Source organism: Bombina bombina, chromosome 7, assembly GCF_027579735.1.
Source record: "Bombina bombina isolate aBomBom1 chromosome 7, aBomBom1.pri, whole genome shotgun sequence".
NCBI lineage: Eukaryota > Metazoa > Chordata > Amphibia > Anura > Bombinatoridae > Bombina > Bombina bombina.
The window spans coordinates 261,037,534-261,052,704 of NC_069505.1; the positions used below are offsets into that span (position 1 = coordinate 261,037,534).

The 15,171-nt window shown below is 37.1% G+C and overlaps 1 protein-coding gene across 1 annotated transcript in view; it reads right to left on the minus strand.

Moving 5' to 3' along the window:
• CELSR3 (cadherin EGF LAG seven-pass G-type receptor 3) overlaps positions 1-15,171 on the minus strand; it is a 649,278-nt gene that overhangs the window by 285,809 nt on the left and 348,298 nt on the right. The window contains 3 exon segments of the mRNA XM_053689358.1: positions 2,650-2,759; positions 4,680-4,816; positions 14,825-14,944. Coding sequence (XP_053545333.1) covers positions 2,650-2,759; positions 4,680-4,816; positions 14,825-14,944 — 367 coding nt within the window.

The following is a 15,171-nucleotide window of genomic DNA, read 5'->3' on the forward strand; positions in this document are numbered from 1 at the left end:
AGGTTACTAGTCTCAGCTATTGTGTACTTTCATTAAAGCTAGTGATTACCATTCCATTGTTCAATCACATCTAGAGAGACGACGCCTTAGTGATAAGAAGAGCCAAGTGTGTGTCCTGTGGTTAAGTTGTTATCAGCTTGAGCAAGGTATTCTATTGTATCATGTCAAAAGGCGTGTTCCATCCATCTAATCTACAACATTCTTTTCAACCCCCCATCTGGGAGGTCAGACCTGCATAAATACTAGGCATAGCCTTTTTAATAAAGTTCATTCTGTTTTAAACCTGAAAACTGGCTGGGTCGTGAGTTATTGACTCCCAAACTGTGTTTCGTCCGGTTATTGGGAGTATTTTAATATTGCTCTCCGCTACAATGACAGTCTGATCCTCTCTATAAAGAAGTACTTCACTAAATTACCCCTGAACCTACAGTCCTGCAACATGACAGTTTGACCCTCTTTTTAAAGAAGTGCTTCAATAAAATTACCCCTGAACCTACAGTCCTGCAATATGACAGTTTGACCCTCTTTTTAAAGAAGTGCTTCAATAAAATTACCCCTGAACCTACAGTCCTGCAACATGACAGTATGACCCTCTCTATAAAGAAGTGCTTCAATAAATTACCCCTGAACCTACTGCCCTCCAACATGACAGTCTGACCCTCTCTATAAAGAAGTTCTTCAATAAATTACCCCTGTACCTACTGCCCTCCAACATGACAGTCTGACCCTCTCTATAAAGAAGTTCTTCAATAAATTACCCCTGTACCTACTGCCCTCCAACATGACAGTCTGACCCTCTCTATAAAGAAGTGCTTTAATAAATTACCCCTGAACATTCTGCCCTCTAACACGACAGTGTTGCTCTTATATCCCCTCGGCTTTATTACATTCCTTAAAAGTTACTATGATATCACCTGTCTCCCTTCTCTCCTCTAAGCTACACATATGTTGGCCATTAAGTCTTTTGTTAGATCATGGTGCAGCTGCAAATACCTTTACTTACACAACCTACCATTCTACTAGCTGTACTTGCTGTAATGCTGTTGTCTCCATTTATTAATGTGCGAACGGACAGGTTTACAATAAGGGAATCTGTATGTCTGTGATGCCCCGCATTCATCACTGCACAAGTGACTGCTTGTGCAACTCTACCCCTTGCTATCACGCGGCTGTCCATCACCCCAATCAGACTAGTCCGGGTGATTTTAATGTGCCAGTAGGGATGGGCGAATGTTTTGCAACTAAAACAAATTTTACACGTTCGTTCATTTCAAATTCAAAATGTTTGTTCAACATTATAAAATTAATTTCATGGAAATGTATTTCTATTTTTAAAAATAATAAAATAATAAAATGATTCTAATAATCCGATTTGAATTACGCAATATTCAAATTTGAAAAATTCAAATCACTTTGTAACAGTATTTCTCATGCTCTCTTTAATGTAATATTTGAATTAGAAAGAATTAAATTGATATAATTGTATCTATTTTTGTTATCAATTTACTAAATTCCCAACCATATGAACTATTGAATTTCTAAATAGTATTTGTTAAATCGAATGTTACATTTAAAATTTCAAATGTGGATATTCAATGTAATTAAGAACATTTGAAAAATGGAAATAACATTTGATTACTACATTGTAATGTTTTTTTTTTATTCTTATCAACATTTGATTGTTCAAAACAAATGCCCACAGGACTATTTGTTCTACCAAACAAATTAGACTTTCAGCACATTCGCCCATCCCTATCTAGCAGCTCAGAGCTGGCATATAGGTTAGAAAATAGCAGTCTGATGAGCGCCGCGCAGCTTATTAACCATCGGTTGCAGAATTGCTCATGCACTGACGGCGCTCCAAAGCTGTATCCTGACTTTAATAAATGGAACCCATATATATAGATGGTTATCATCAGGTGCATCGATTATTCTAGCTCTGTATCTACTGGTTATAATTAGTGAAAGTTTTTATCTAAAAACAAATAGCACTTTGCATTAATTGCACATTTTTTAACACTGGTTTCACAAATACCAGAAGCAATAGGATAAATAAACATGATTAGGAGCTAAAGGACCTGAAACTTTTTTTCTGCGGTTGTATTAACCTGTTTACTTAAAGTGATGGTAAACCTAACTAATCAATCACCATATATTTAATCTTTGCCATTAAGAAATAATAAATGTACCATTTTTTGTTTTTAATCCATCTGTGAAAGGGTTAAATCAGTGCAATGTTATGCCGGCCCACTTGGATGAATTCTTTTTTTTTTTATGACAATTCCAGTGAACATCCAATCAACGTGTGTGTCATATGACAATCTTGAAGTCCAGCCCCATTAAAGCCCTTAGAAAGTTTATGTAGGATGTGACTGCTCTATATATCACAGCCCAGCCAAAAGAGGAAATGAAGGGGGCAGAGGAAGAGACAATGCCAATTAGGATTATAATTCTTTTATTATCAAATATATATACACTTTAAAAAAAAAAAAAAATATGTGGTTTTACTTGAAAACTAATTATATATATATTTTTTTTTTTTCACTTTAAAAAGCTACAAAAATATAACCAGCGCAGTCAATCTTTAAAGTGGGAGATTCTTATAGACAAATTAAGCTTGGCAGACCCCCCCCCCCCCCTTACACCTACCTCCTCCAGCGTCCCGATGAAACATGGCTACATCAAGGTCAGTGGGCCCGGAATGATGACTCAGTAGCCCGTGATCCAATGCAGATCCGTGCCGAGAAGCCATAGTATCTCTGGGGGAAAAAAACAACAACTAGTAGTTAGCAGAAAAATCATAAGATAAATATGATTAACCCCTTAACGACCAGCGCCACTGCAGTCCTGGGCTTCTCTCTGCCGCAATCTAACTCAAAATAGTGAGATTGTGCTATTTCTGCATGCCCCACGAGAGTGCCAGTGCTAAGTCACAGTGAGGAGGGAGGAGAGGCAATAAAGGGTATACTGTGGGATCCTTTGGCGGGGGAAAGTGATCTGGGAGGGGGTGGGGGTAGGTTATTGAGGGGGTGCAGCTACACTACAGAAAAAAATGGGTACTTAAATTTAAAAATAAAATTGTTTGCCTTAATTGCAGCAAACTGGGTACTGGCAGACAGCTGCCAGTAACTAAGATGGCGGCAAATAGGTAGAGGGGGGGAGGGTAAGAGTGTTGTTTGGGGGGGGGGGGATCAGGGAGGTAAGGGGGTACTATATAAATTAAAAAAACAACTTATTTTTATACTGGCAGACTTTCTGCCAGTACTTAAGATGGGGGTGAACTTTGGGGAGTGGGGGAGGGAAGAGAGCTGTCTTAGAGGGGTCAGGGAGGGATGTGTCAGGTGGAAGGCTGATCTCTGCACTAAAGCTAAAATTAACCCTACAAGCTACCTAATTAACCCCTTCACTGCTGGGCATAATACAAGTGTGGTGCGCAGCGGCATTTAGCGGCCTTCTAATTACCAAAAAGCAATGCCAAAGCCATATATGTCTGCTATTTCTTACCAAGGGGGATCCCAGAGAAGCATTTACAACAATTTGTGCCATGATTGTACAAGCTGTTTGTAAATAATTTCAGTGAGAAACCTAAAGTTTGTGAAAAAGTTAACAATTTTTTTTTATTTGATCTTATTTAGCGGTGAAATGGTGGTGTGAAATATACCAAAATGGGCCTAAATCAATACTTTGGGTTGTCTACTTAAAAAATAATAATAAAGTTTAAATAGGTAAATATAAAAAAGGCTCTATTTCTGTTTAAATGTAGTTATGGCAAAAATGCTAAAAAATTTCTGGTCTTTTGGGGAAGTTTTTGTCTGAAATGCCCGGTCCTTAAGGGGTTAAAGTATGTTTTATCATGCTACAAGCATGGTCTGTGACAACTTAAAGGGACACTAAACCCAAATTTATTTTTTCACGATTCAGATAGAGCAGCAATTGTAAGCAACTTTCTAATTCACTCCGATTAATTTTTCTTTGATCTCTTGGTATGTTTATTTAAAAAAGCAGGAATCTAAGCTAAGAAGCCGGGCCATTTTTGTTTCAGCACCCTGGATTGGTGGCTACAGTTAGACACCAATCAGCAAGCGCAACCCAAGTGCTGAAACAAAAATGGTCCGGCTCCTAAACTTACATTCTTGCTTTACAAATAAAGATAGCAAAGAACAAAGAACATTTCAGAATAGGAGTAAATTAGAAAGTTGCTTAAAATTTCTGCTCGACCTGAAGCATAAAAAAAATATATTTGGGTTTAGTATCCCTTTAATGAGACTGAATAGAAAATCCATTTACTGTTGCTTGCTTATGTTAAAGGAGTACACAAGCATGTACCTGGTGGGCAACACGCTAACCAAATACATTAGCCAACAATTCAAGTGTTACACCAGGAGGGCAGACATATATCTCCCATGTCACATTTACATCAGCTGGGCACATTCATTCTGCAGAGCTGGAGAGTTCTGCCCTTTTTCTTTGATCATTCAGTGATTTCAGCCCCTGTGAAGTCTGTACTTCTCCAAGCTGGAGACTTTTTGATCATTAGGGCCTGAGTTTTATTAACAAATCTTACATAAAAATAAATAGACGTAAACAAAAAGCCAAATTCCAGCTCATTCTGGCAGATATAAACCTGTAAATCTTGTATTTGGTTAGACCTCCACCTCTTGTGGCCCAGATGCATGTACCTGAGATAGGCTCGGTGGCTGGAATGAGTCCGCGCTGAGCGTACGCTGCTAACCGAGGACACAGTTGATGCTCCCAAAGTGATTCGGATCAGACCACTCTCTTCAAACAGCGCTGTGTTATTATATGTTGTTGGCCCCTTGTGTGAGAAGAAGATGAGAAATTAGTTACTACAAAAAGACAAATCGCTAAACACTATGGGCTAGATTATGAGTGGAGCGCTATTGTTTACACGCGAGCGATATCGGGTTTACACGGGAGTTTATGCACAAGTTAAATTCCTGGTTGACTGTTACACAAGTCAAAAATGTGTCACAAAACTTGGAAAATACATTGAAAAGTACAGTTACACCATCTAATAAAAATTATATGTATGTACTGTGTTTTGATATGTTTATATATATATATATATATATATATATACATACACACACAGTATGTGCACATATGTATCTATGTATGTATTTATATGTGTATATATGTATTTACAGACATATACATATAAACACATAAATACATAAATACATATGTACACATATATAGACATATATAAGTGCAATGGAGCCCTTTGCAGTCAATTACTACAGAGGTTGTTGTCCTAAATAATTTTTAAGGATTGGACCCCACTTATAGGGTAGAGTATTAAGAACTATGGGTGCTGTACATTAAACAAGAGAAGTGCATGCAAAGAATTCAGTACATAACTGAACAAGAATGTACATGTAGCACTCAACAAACCTATATTTCAATGGTAATACACGTAGGAGCAGAAATGACAAGGTGCCAATGTAATCTGGTTCAAGACTTTATAAAACGTAACTTTTATTAATATTTTTTTTTTTAAATAATGAAAAGAAGAAAGAGAACGTGGCCTAAATGTTAAAAACACAGTAACGTAGAATCCACTGGGCCTCTGGAGTAAGGTCAGTAGAAGAGCTCAATGCATTAAAAAAGACTAAATCTCGGAGTCTAAAAAATAACAGACAGTACCGGGGCCGTAATATAAGTGACCTCAAGGGTGGCCTGTAAGGTAGAATTGTGTCCGGAATTTAATATATAGGGACTCAAATGTTAGGAGAGTACCAACCAACACTATATAAGTGCTATAAGTGAATCACACTTTTTACTTACTATATACCTGTTTAATCGATTCACCTCCACATTTGTACATTTTTTCTGCTGCACCGTATAGTAATCAGTGTTATCTAGCCCACTGACTTTGTAGTTGGGAATCCTCTTACACCCCATATTCTATGCACAATATTAATATTTTTATCTAATTCTGGGAATCCCATTACCATGCACATGAGACTTCCCAGGTGTCCCCCATTGCTAAATTCTTAGCTGTTGTGGTAGGGTGTCCTGGAGCATACTGTTATTCTAGTAATCGCCCTGGTCTCAGCCTGGCAGTTGGATACTTACCTATTACCGCTGCATTACACTATTTCTATATATATAGCATCTGTATTGACATCTGTGGACTGGGCTCTTACTTACCATATTACTCACTATGTATTAGAGAATATCCTGTTTACCTCCACACAATATGAATATGGATTATTCACTTTAATAACAATATAGTGTTGGTTGGAACTCTCCTAACATTTGAGTCCCTATATATTAAATTCCGGACACAATTCTACCTTACAGACCACCCTTGAGGTCACTTATATTACGGCCCCGGTACTGTCTGTTATTTTTGAGACTCTGAGATTTAGTCTTATTTATTGCATTGAGCTCTTCTACTGACCTTACTCCAGAGGCCCAGTGGATTCTACGTTACTGTGTTTTTAACATTTAGGCCACGTTCTCTTTCTTCTTTTCATTATTTTTTAATTTTTTTATTAATAAAAGTTAAGTTTTATAAAGTCTTGAACCAGATACTTACATTGGCACCTTGTCATTTCTGCTCCTACGTGTATTACCATTGAAATATAGGTTTGTTGAGTGCTACATGTACATTCTTGTTCAGTTACGTACTGAATTCTGTACATAAGGGAATATGTTCTATCGCCTAGATTTAGAGTTCTGCGTTAGCCGTCCAAACCAGCGTTAAGGGGTCCTAATGCTGGTTTTGGCCGCCCGCTGGTATTTAGAGTCAGTCAGGAAAGGGTCTAACGCTCACTTTCCAGGCGCGACTTTTCCATACCGCAGATCCCCTTACGTTAATTGCGTATCCTATCTTTCAATGGGATCTTTCTAACGCTGGTATTTAGAGTCTTGGCTGAAAAAAGTCAGTAGTTAAGAGCTTTATGGGCTAACGCCGGTTCATAAAGCTCCTAACTACTGTGCTCTAAAGTACACTAACACCCATAAACTACCTATGTACCCCTAAACCGAGGTCCCCCCACATTGCCGCCACTCTAATACATTTTTTTAACCCCTAATCTGCCGACCGCACACCGCCGCAACCTACATTATCCCTATGTACCCCTAATCTGCTGCCCCTAACATCGCCGACCCCTATATTATATTTATTACCCCCTAATCTGCCCCCCCCCCAAGTCGCCGCTACCAACCTACACTTATTAACCCCTAATCTGCCGACCGGACCTCGCCGCCACTATAATAAATGTATTAACCCCTAAACCGCCTCACTCCCGCCTCAAAAACCCTATAATAAATAGTATTAACCCCTAATCTGCCCTCCCTAACATCGCCGACACCTAACTTCAAGTATTAACCCCTAATCTGCCGACCGGACCTCGCCGCTACTATAATAAATGTATTAACCCCTAAAGCTAAGTCTAACCCTAACACTAACACCCCCCTAAGTTAAATATAATTTTTATCTAACGAAATAAATTAATTCTTATTAAATAAATTAATCCTATTTAAAGCTAAATACTTACCTGTAAAATAAACCCCAATATAGCTACAATATAAATAATAATTATAATGTAGCTATTTTAGGATTTATATTTATTTTACAGGCAACTTTGTATTTATTTTAACTAGGTACAATAGCTATTAAATAGTTAATAACTATTTAATAGCTACCTAGTTAAAATAATTACAAAATTACCTGTAAAATAAATCCTAACCTAAGTTACAATTAAACCTAACACTACACTATCAATAAATTAATTAAATAAACTATCTAAAATTATCTACAATTAAATCAACTAAACTAAATTACAAAAAACAAACAAACACTAAATTACAAAAAATAAAAAAAGATTACAAGAATTTTAAACTAATTACACCTACTCTAAGCCCCCTAAAAAAATAACAAAGCACCCCAAAATAAAAAAATGCCCTACCCTATTCTAAATTAAAAAGTTAACAGCTCTTTTACCTTACCAGCCCTTAAAATGTCCTTTTGCGGGGCATGCCCCAAAGAAAACAGCTCTTTTGCATTTAAATAAACATACAATACCCCCCCCAACATTACAACCCACTCCCACATACCCCTAATCTAACCCAAACACCCCTTAAAAAACCTAACACTAAGCCCCTGAAGCTCTCCCTACCTTATCTTCACCATGCCGGGTATCACCGATCCGTCCAGAAGAGGGTCCGAAGTCTTCATCCTATCCGGCAAGAAGAGGTCCAGAAGAGGGTCCGAAGTCTTCATCCTATCCGGCAAGAAGAGGACATCCGGACCGGTAGACATGTTCATCCAGGCGGCGTCTTCTATCTTCATCCGTCCGGTGCGGAGCAGGACCATCTTGAAGCAGCCGACGCGGATCCATCCTCTTCTTCCGGCGACTCCCGACGAATGAAGGTTCCTTAAAGTGACGTCATCCAAGATGGCGTCCCTCGAATTCCGATTGGCTGATAGGATTCTATCAGCCAATCGGAATTAAGGTAGAAAAAATCTGATTGGCTGATTGAATCAGCCAATCAGATTCAAGTTCAATCCGATTGGCTGATCCAATCAGCCAATCAGATTGAGCTCGCATTCTATTGGCTGTTCCAATATCGTTAGATATTGGAATATCCAATATCGTTAGATAAAAATTATATTTAATTTAGGGAGGTGTTAGTGTTAGACTTAGCTTTAGGGGTTAATACATTTATTATAGTAGAGGCGAGGTCCGGTCTTCAGATTAGGCGTTAATACTTGAAGTTAGGTGTCGGCGATGTTAGGGAGGGCAGATTAGGGGTTAATACTATTTATTATAGGGTTTTTGAGGCTGGAGTGAGGCGGTTTAGGGGTTAATACATTTATTATACTGGCGGAGAGGTCCGGTCGGCAGATTAGGGGTTAATAAGTGTAGGTAAAGTAGCGGCGACGTGGGGGGGGGGCAGATTAGGGGTTAATAAATATAATATAGGGGTCGGCGGTGTTAGGGGCAGCAGATTAGGGGTACATAGGTATAATGTAGGTTGCGGCGGTGTCCGGAGCGGCAGATTAGGGGTTAATAATAAAATGCAGGGGTCAGCGATAGCGGGGGCGGCAGATTAGGGGTTAATAAGTGTGAGGTTAGGGGTGTTTAGACTCGGGGTTCATGTCTAACATGCGTAGCTAACGCACCCCTTCTAACGCAAAACTCTAAATTTAGGTGTAGGTATTTTTAAAAAGATATTCATATATAATCTGTATATATCTATGTATAATCATGTATGTATATAGTTATAAATATATATTTGTGCAACAATCAATCAGATATATATAAATATATATTTAAGAATAAATAGAACATATTCTGCTATGTGCAGAACATTGGATTCTGAAATATGCAATATTCTCTTCTTATGTTGCGCTTTTAAATAACTGCGATCGTGTTTGCCCGACTGTTGTTTTTTTTCCAACTTCTTCAGCTCCATTGAAGTCTATGGGAAATGCAATTTTGTGTTTGCGACTTCTCAAAATCTATTTGCTACTGCAACTTTGCGAACGCGAGAGCGCAAACATTTTTACTTTACCGTAATATGAAGGTGAATCACTGGAATCACGGATTGCAAAAAAAAGTGGTTTTAATGCTTGAACACGAGCGCTAACGACCGCTCCACTCATAATATAGTCCTATATAGGTAAGATTGTTAATTATATGTCACACTTTTCCTACTATTGCTCCTCTTCCTGAACATGCACATGACAATATGTTGCATGTACAGCCATCTTGTCATTGTGTAAAGAGGGAGTCTTTTCAGAATTATTTTCATTCTAGTTATGCATTTGACGAAGGGAAATTTGTACATTTGGCTTTGGTGTTTGAGTAAATTATAACAAATGGTATGTGAGGTCACTTTTTAATTGGTTTATATGGTTTATTAGCGGTTAACAGCACATAGTGTTTTTGTGTGTGTTTGTGTGAGTGTATATATATATATCTCCAATAAACAGCTGGCACTCTAGATTTTCCACGTTTATTTTGCACAAAACAAACCAGTTTATTTTGTGCAAAATAAAGCACTTGGAAAATCAAGAGAGTGTCAGCTGTTTATTGGACTTTATATATATATATATATATATATATATATATATAGTTGTGTAAGTATGTGTTTGTTTGTCTGCATACATATAGTTTTGTGTATGGAAAATATTGATATGTGTGTGTGTTTATACTGTCTATATATATATATATATATATATATATAGAGAGAGAGAGAGAGAGAGAGAGAGAGAGAGAGAGAGAGAGAGAGAGAGAGAGAGAGAGAGAAAGAGAGAAAATAGCTCATTGTGTAGTTCATTAACAAATCTAGACAGGCCAGAAGGCTTATCTTTCCCACAGAAAACCTCTGAATTACATTCACCTAGATTACGAGTTTTGCGTTATGAGTGAAACAGCATTGTTATGCTTCATAACAATGCTTTTCCCTAACGCTGCTATTACAAGTCTTGTAGGTATATCTGTACCGCACACCTTTTTGGCCGTCACGCAACGTCAGTACCGCACTTTTAAAAAAGTCCTTTTTTAATGGGACTTCCATAGCACCGGTATTACGAGTTTTGCCTGGGAGGCCAAAAAGTGAGCGGTACACTCTATAACCACAAGATCCGTACCGCCATCTACAGTCAGTAGTTATGAGTTTTACGTTACAAAGCTGTAGCATAAAACTCATAACTAAACTGTTAAAAAGTACACTAACACCCATAAACTACCTATTAACCCCTAAACCGAGGCCATCTTGCATCGCAAACACTATAATAAAAATATTAACCCCTAATCTGCTGCTCCGGACATCGCCGCCACTTAAAAAAATTATTAACCCATATTCCGCCACTCCCTGACATCGTTGCCACTATAATAAACCTATTAACCCCTAAACCGCCGCACTCCCGGATCACAAACACTATTTAAAGATTATTAACCCCTAATCAGCCGTCCACCGACAACCCCGCTATAATAAACCTATTAACCACTAAACCGCAAGCCCCCCACAACTAAATATACTAAAATCTGGTCTCCCACATCACTAACTCTACATAAATATATTAACCCTTAAACCTAACCCCAAACATAACCCTAACACCCCCTAACTTAAATATAATTAAAATAAATCTAAATTAAACTTACCATTATTATTTATTATTATTAAATACTTACTTGTAAAAAAAACCCTAAGCTAGCTACAAAATGACTAATAGTTACATTGTAGCTATCTTAGGTTTTATTTTTATTTCACAGGTAAGTTTATATTTATTTTAACTAGGTAGACTAGTTAGTAAATAGTTATTAACTATTTACTAACTACCTAGTTAAAATAAATACAAACTTAACTGTAAAATAAAACCTAACCTGCCTTACAATAAAACCTAACATTACAATAAAATACATTAAATTAATTAATTAAATACAATTATCTAAATTACAAAAAAAATAAACACTAAATTACACAAAATAAAAAACAAAATTATCAAAAATACAAATTACACATAATCTAATAGTCCTATCAAAATAAAAAAGCCCACCCAAAATAAAAAAAACTAGCCCACACTAAACTTCCAATGGCCCTTAAAAGGACCTTTTGCAGGGCATTGCCCAAAAGAAATCAGCTCTTTTACCTGTAAAAAAAAAAAAAAAACAACAGTAAAACCCACCACCCACACAACCAAACCCCCCAAATCTAAATAAACCTAAGCTAAACATTGCCCTGAAAATGGCATTTGGATGGGCATTGCCCTTAAAAGGGCATTTAGCTCTTTTACATTGCCCAAAACCCTAATCTAAAAATAAAACCCACCCAATAAACCCTTAAAAAAAAACCTAACACTAACGCTCGACGATCCACTTACAGTTTTCGAAGACCGGACATCCATCCTCATCCAGGCAGCAGAAGTCTTCATCCAAGTGGACAGAAGTCCTCCTCGAAGCCGGCAGAAGTTTTCATCCAAGTGGGCAGAAGTCTTCATCCAGATGGCATCTTCTATCTTCATCCATCGAATGAGAGGATTGAGCTCTCATTCTATTGGCTGATTGGATCAGCCAATAGGATGAAAGCTCAATCCTATTTGCTGATTGCAACAGCCAATATGATTTTTTCCCTTTTAATTCCTATTGGCTGATAGAATTCTCTCAGCCAATCGTAATGTAAGGGAGGGACGCCATCTTGGATGACGTCACTTAAAGGGAAACTTCATTTTCCAGCGGACTTCGTAAGAAGAGGATGCTCCACGCCGGATGTCTTGAAGATGGACCCCCTCCGCGCCAGATGAAGATAGAAGATGCCGTCTGGATAAAGACTTCTGCCAGCTTCGAGGAGGACTTCTGCCCGCTTGGATGAGGATGGATGTCCGGTCTTCGAAAACTGTAAGTGGATCGTCGGGGGTTAGTGTTAGTTTTTTTTAAGAGTTTATTGGGTGGGTTTTATTTTTAGATTAGGGTTTTGGGCAATGTAAAAGAGCTAAATGCCCTTTTAAGGGCAATGCCCATCCAAATGCCCTTTTCAGGGCAATGTTTAGCTTAGGTTTATTTAGATTTGGGGGGTTTGGTTGTGTGGGTGGTGGGTTTTACTGTTGTTGTTTTTTTTTTTTTTACAGGTAAAAGAGCTGATTTCTTTGGGGCAATGCCCTGCAAAAGGTCCTTTTAAGGGCCATTGGCAGTTTAGTGTGGGCTAGTTTTTTTTAATTTTGGGTGGGCTTTTTAATTTTGATAGGACTATTAGATTATGTGTAATTTGTATTTTTGATAATTTTGTTTTTTATTTTGTGTAATTTAGTGTTTATTTTTTTTGTAATTTAGATAATTTTATTTAATTAATTTAATTTTTATTTTATTTTATTGTAATGTTAGGTTTTATTGTAAGGCAGGTTAGGTTTTATTTTACAGGTAAATTTGTATTTATTTTAACTAGGTAGTTAGTAAATAGTTAATAACTATTTACTAACTAGTCTACCTAGTTAAAATAAATACAAACTTACCAATAAAAACAAAATCTAAGATAGCTATAATGTAACTATTAGTTATATTGTAGCTAGCTTAGGTTTTATTTTATAGGTAAGTTTGTATTTAGTTTTAATGAATTATTTTTAATAATTATTTAGGTAATAATTGTAAGTTTAATTTAGATTTATTTTAATTATATTTAAGGGTTATGTTAGGGTTAGGGGTTATATATTTATGTAGTGTTAGTGATGTGGGAGGCCAGAGGTTAATAACTATAGTATAGAGGCGGCGACATTGGGGACGGCAGATTAGGGGTTAATAAGTGTAATGTAGGTGGTGGCGATGTTAGAGGCGGCGGATTAGGGGTTAATAACTTTATGTAGGTATATTCGATGTCGGGGCAGCAGATTAGGGGTTAATAACTGTAATGTAGGTGGCGGCGATGTCAGAGGCGGCAGATTAGGGGTGTTTAGACGTGGTTTTTATGTTAGGGTGTTAGGTTTAAACTTAACTTTTTCTTTCCCCATAGACATCAATGGGGCTGCGTTACGGAGCTTTTGTTTCCGTGATCGCAGGTGTTAGGCTTTTTTTTTGCCGGCTCTCCCCATTGATGTCTATGGGGAAATCGTGCATTAACACGTCAAAGCAGCGCTTGTATTTTGGTGCGGTATGGAGCTCAACGCCACCATATCGCCCGCAGAAGCCTGCTTTTTTAAAACCTGTAATAGCAGCGCTATAGGGAGGCAAAATAACAACGCTTTTGTGGCGCTCATTAATTTCCCTATATCGCTCAAAACTCGTAATCTAGCTGATTGTTTCCAATGCAGCAAAGGAATCTGGGTAAGATATGCAAATGAGGTTCACAATGACACACTTTTTTACTTCGTCTGCTTTTCAGCAGATTCCCTTTACGCCAAAGCATCGCTGTTCACACAGCTTATAAGCTTAGCTAGGGTTAGTGCAGTGATTCATAACCATCCAAGGACAGACTGTTTCGTAGTTATTGCTACTCATTAGCTGGGAGAAGGTTTGAATTACTGCTGGAAGAAGTTGATTTCTAGACAAAATAACAACAACATTTAAAATTAGGGGGAGGTAAAAAGTGAGACTTGAAGTAAAAAAGTCTGTCATTGTGAACCTCATTTGCATATATTACCCAGAATCCTTTGCTGCATTGGAAACAATGTAATTCAAAGGTTTTCTGTGGGAAAAACAAGCCTTCTGGCCTGTCTAGATTTGTTAATGAACTACACAAGTTATTTTCTCTATATTTTGTGCGTAGTGGAGGATTTTAAACTCACTTTTTACCTCCCCCTAATTTTAAATGTTTTTGTATATATATACAGTATATAATATATATATAGCTGTGTGAGTATGTGTATGCTTGTGTACACATATATATTTCTATGTATAAGATATATATATACACACACACACACACACATATATATATATACTGTATATACACACACACATATATATATATATATATATATATATATATATATATACTGTATACACACACACATATATATATATATATATATATATATATATACTGTATATACACACACACACACACACACATATATATATATATATATATATATATATATATATATATATATATTGTATACACACACATATTTATATACTGGGGTTAAACACATACGGGCATGTTGTTATTGCACTGTTGCTGGCATTAAAGCATTTTCTTGTTCATCCTTCATGTCCCATATATCTTATCTTTATCAGTAGAACAGGATGATCAAGGTTAGTATTCTGTGGTCTCCTTCCTAGAAATGTGCAGAAATCATCTGACTTGCACTACAACAAATAGACCACAAGGTGCACATAATACTACATCGTACCCCCATCTGCGACTGTCTGCTCGTGTCCTCTCCCTGCCCCTTCTTGCCAAGACAAACCAATCTCCAGGCTTCCTGCACCTCTTCATTCAGCACACAGAAAAGGACTAGAACAGCCAGGCCCTGAGTGAGAGATCACAGCACATATCCAGTTATTCTTGTGCAGAATTATATTATCATATAAAGTACAGTGCAATACAATACTCATACCATCAGAGAAATAACAGTGCAGGCATTGCTAACGAAGACTATGCGCATAACATATGTTGGTTTTTTTTGTGTTCAGTTTACGCACACAACAGATAGTGATAAAACAAAGAATAATGTTGTATTTTCTGTGTAGTAGCAGT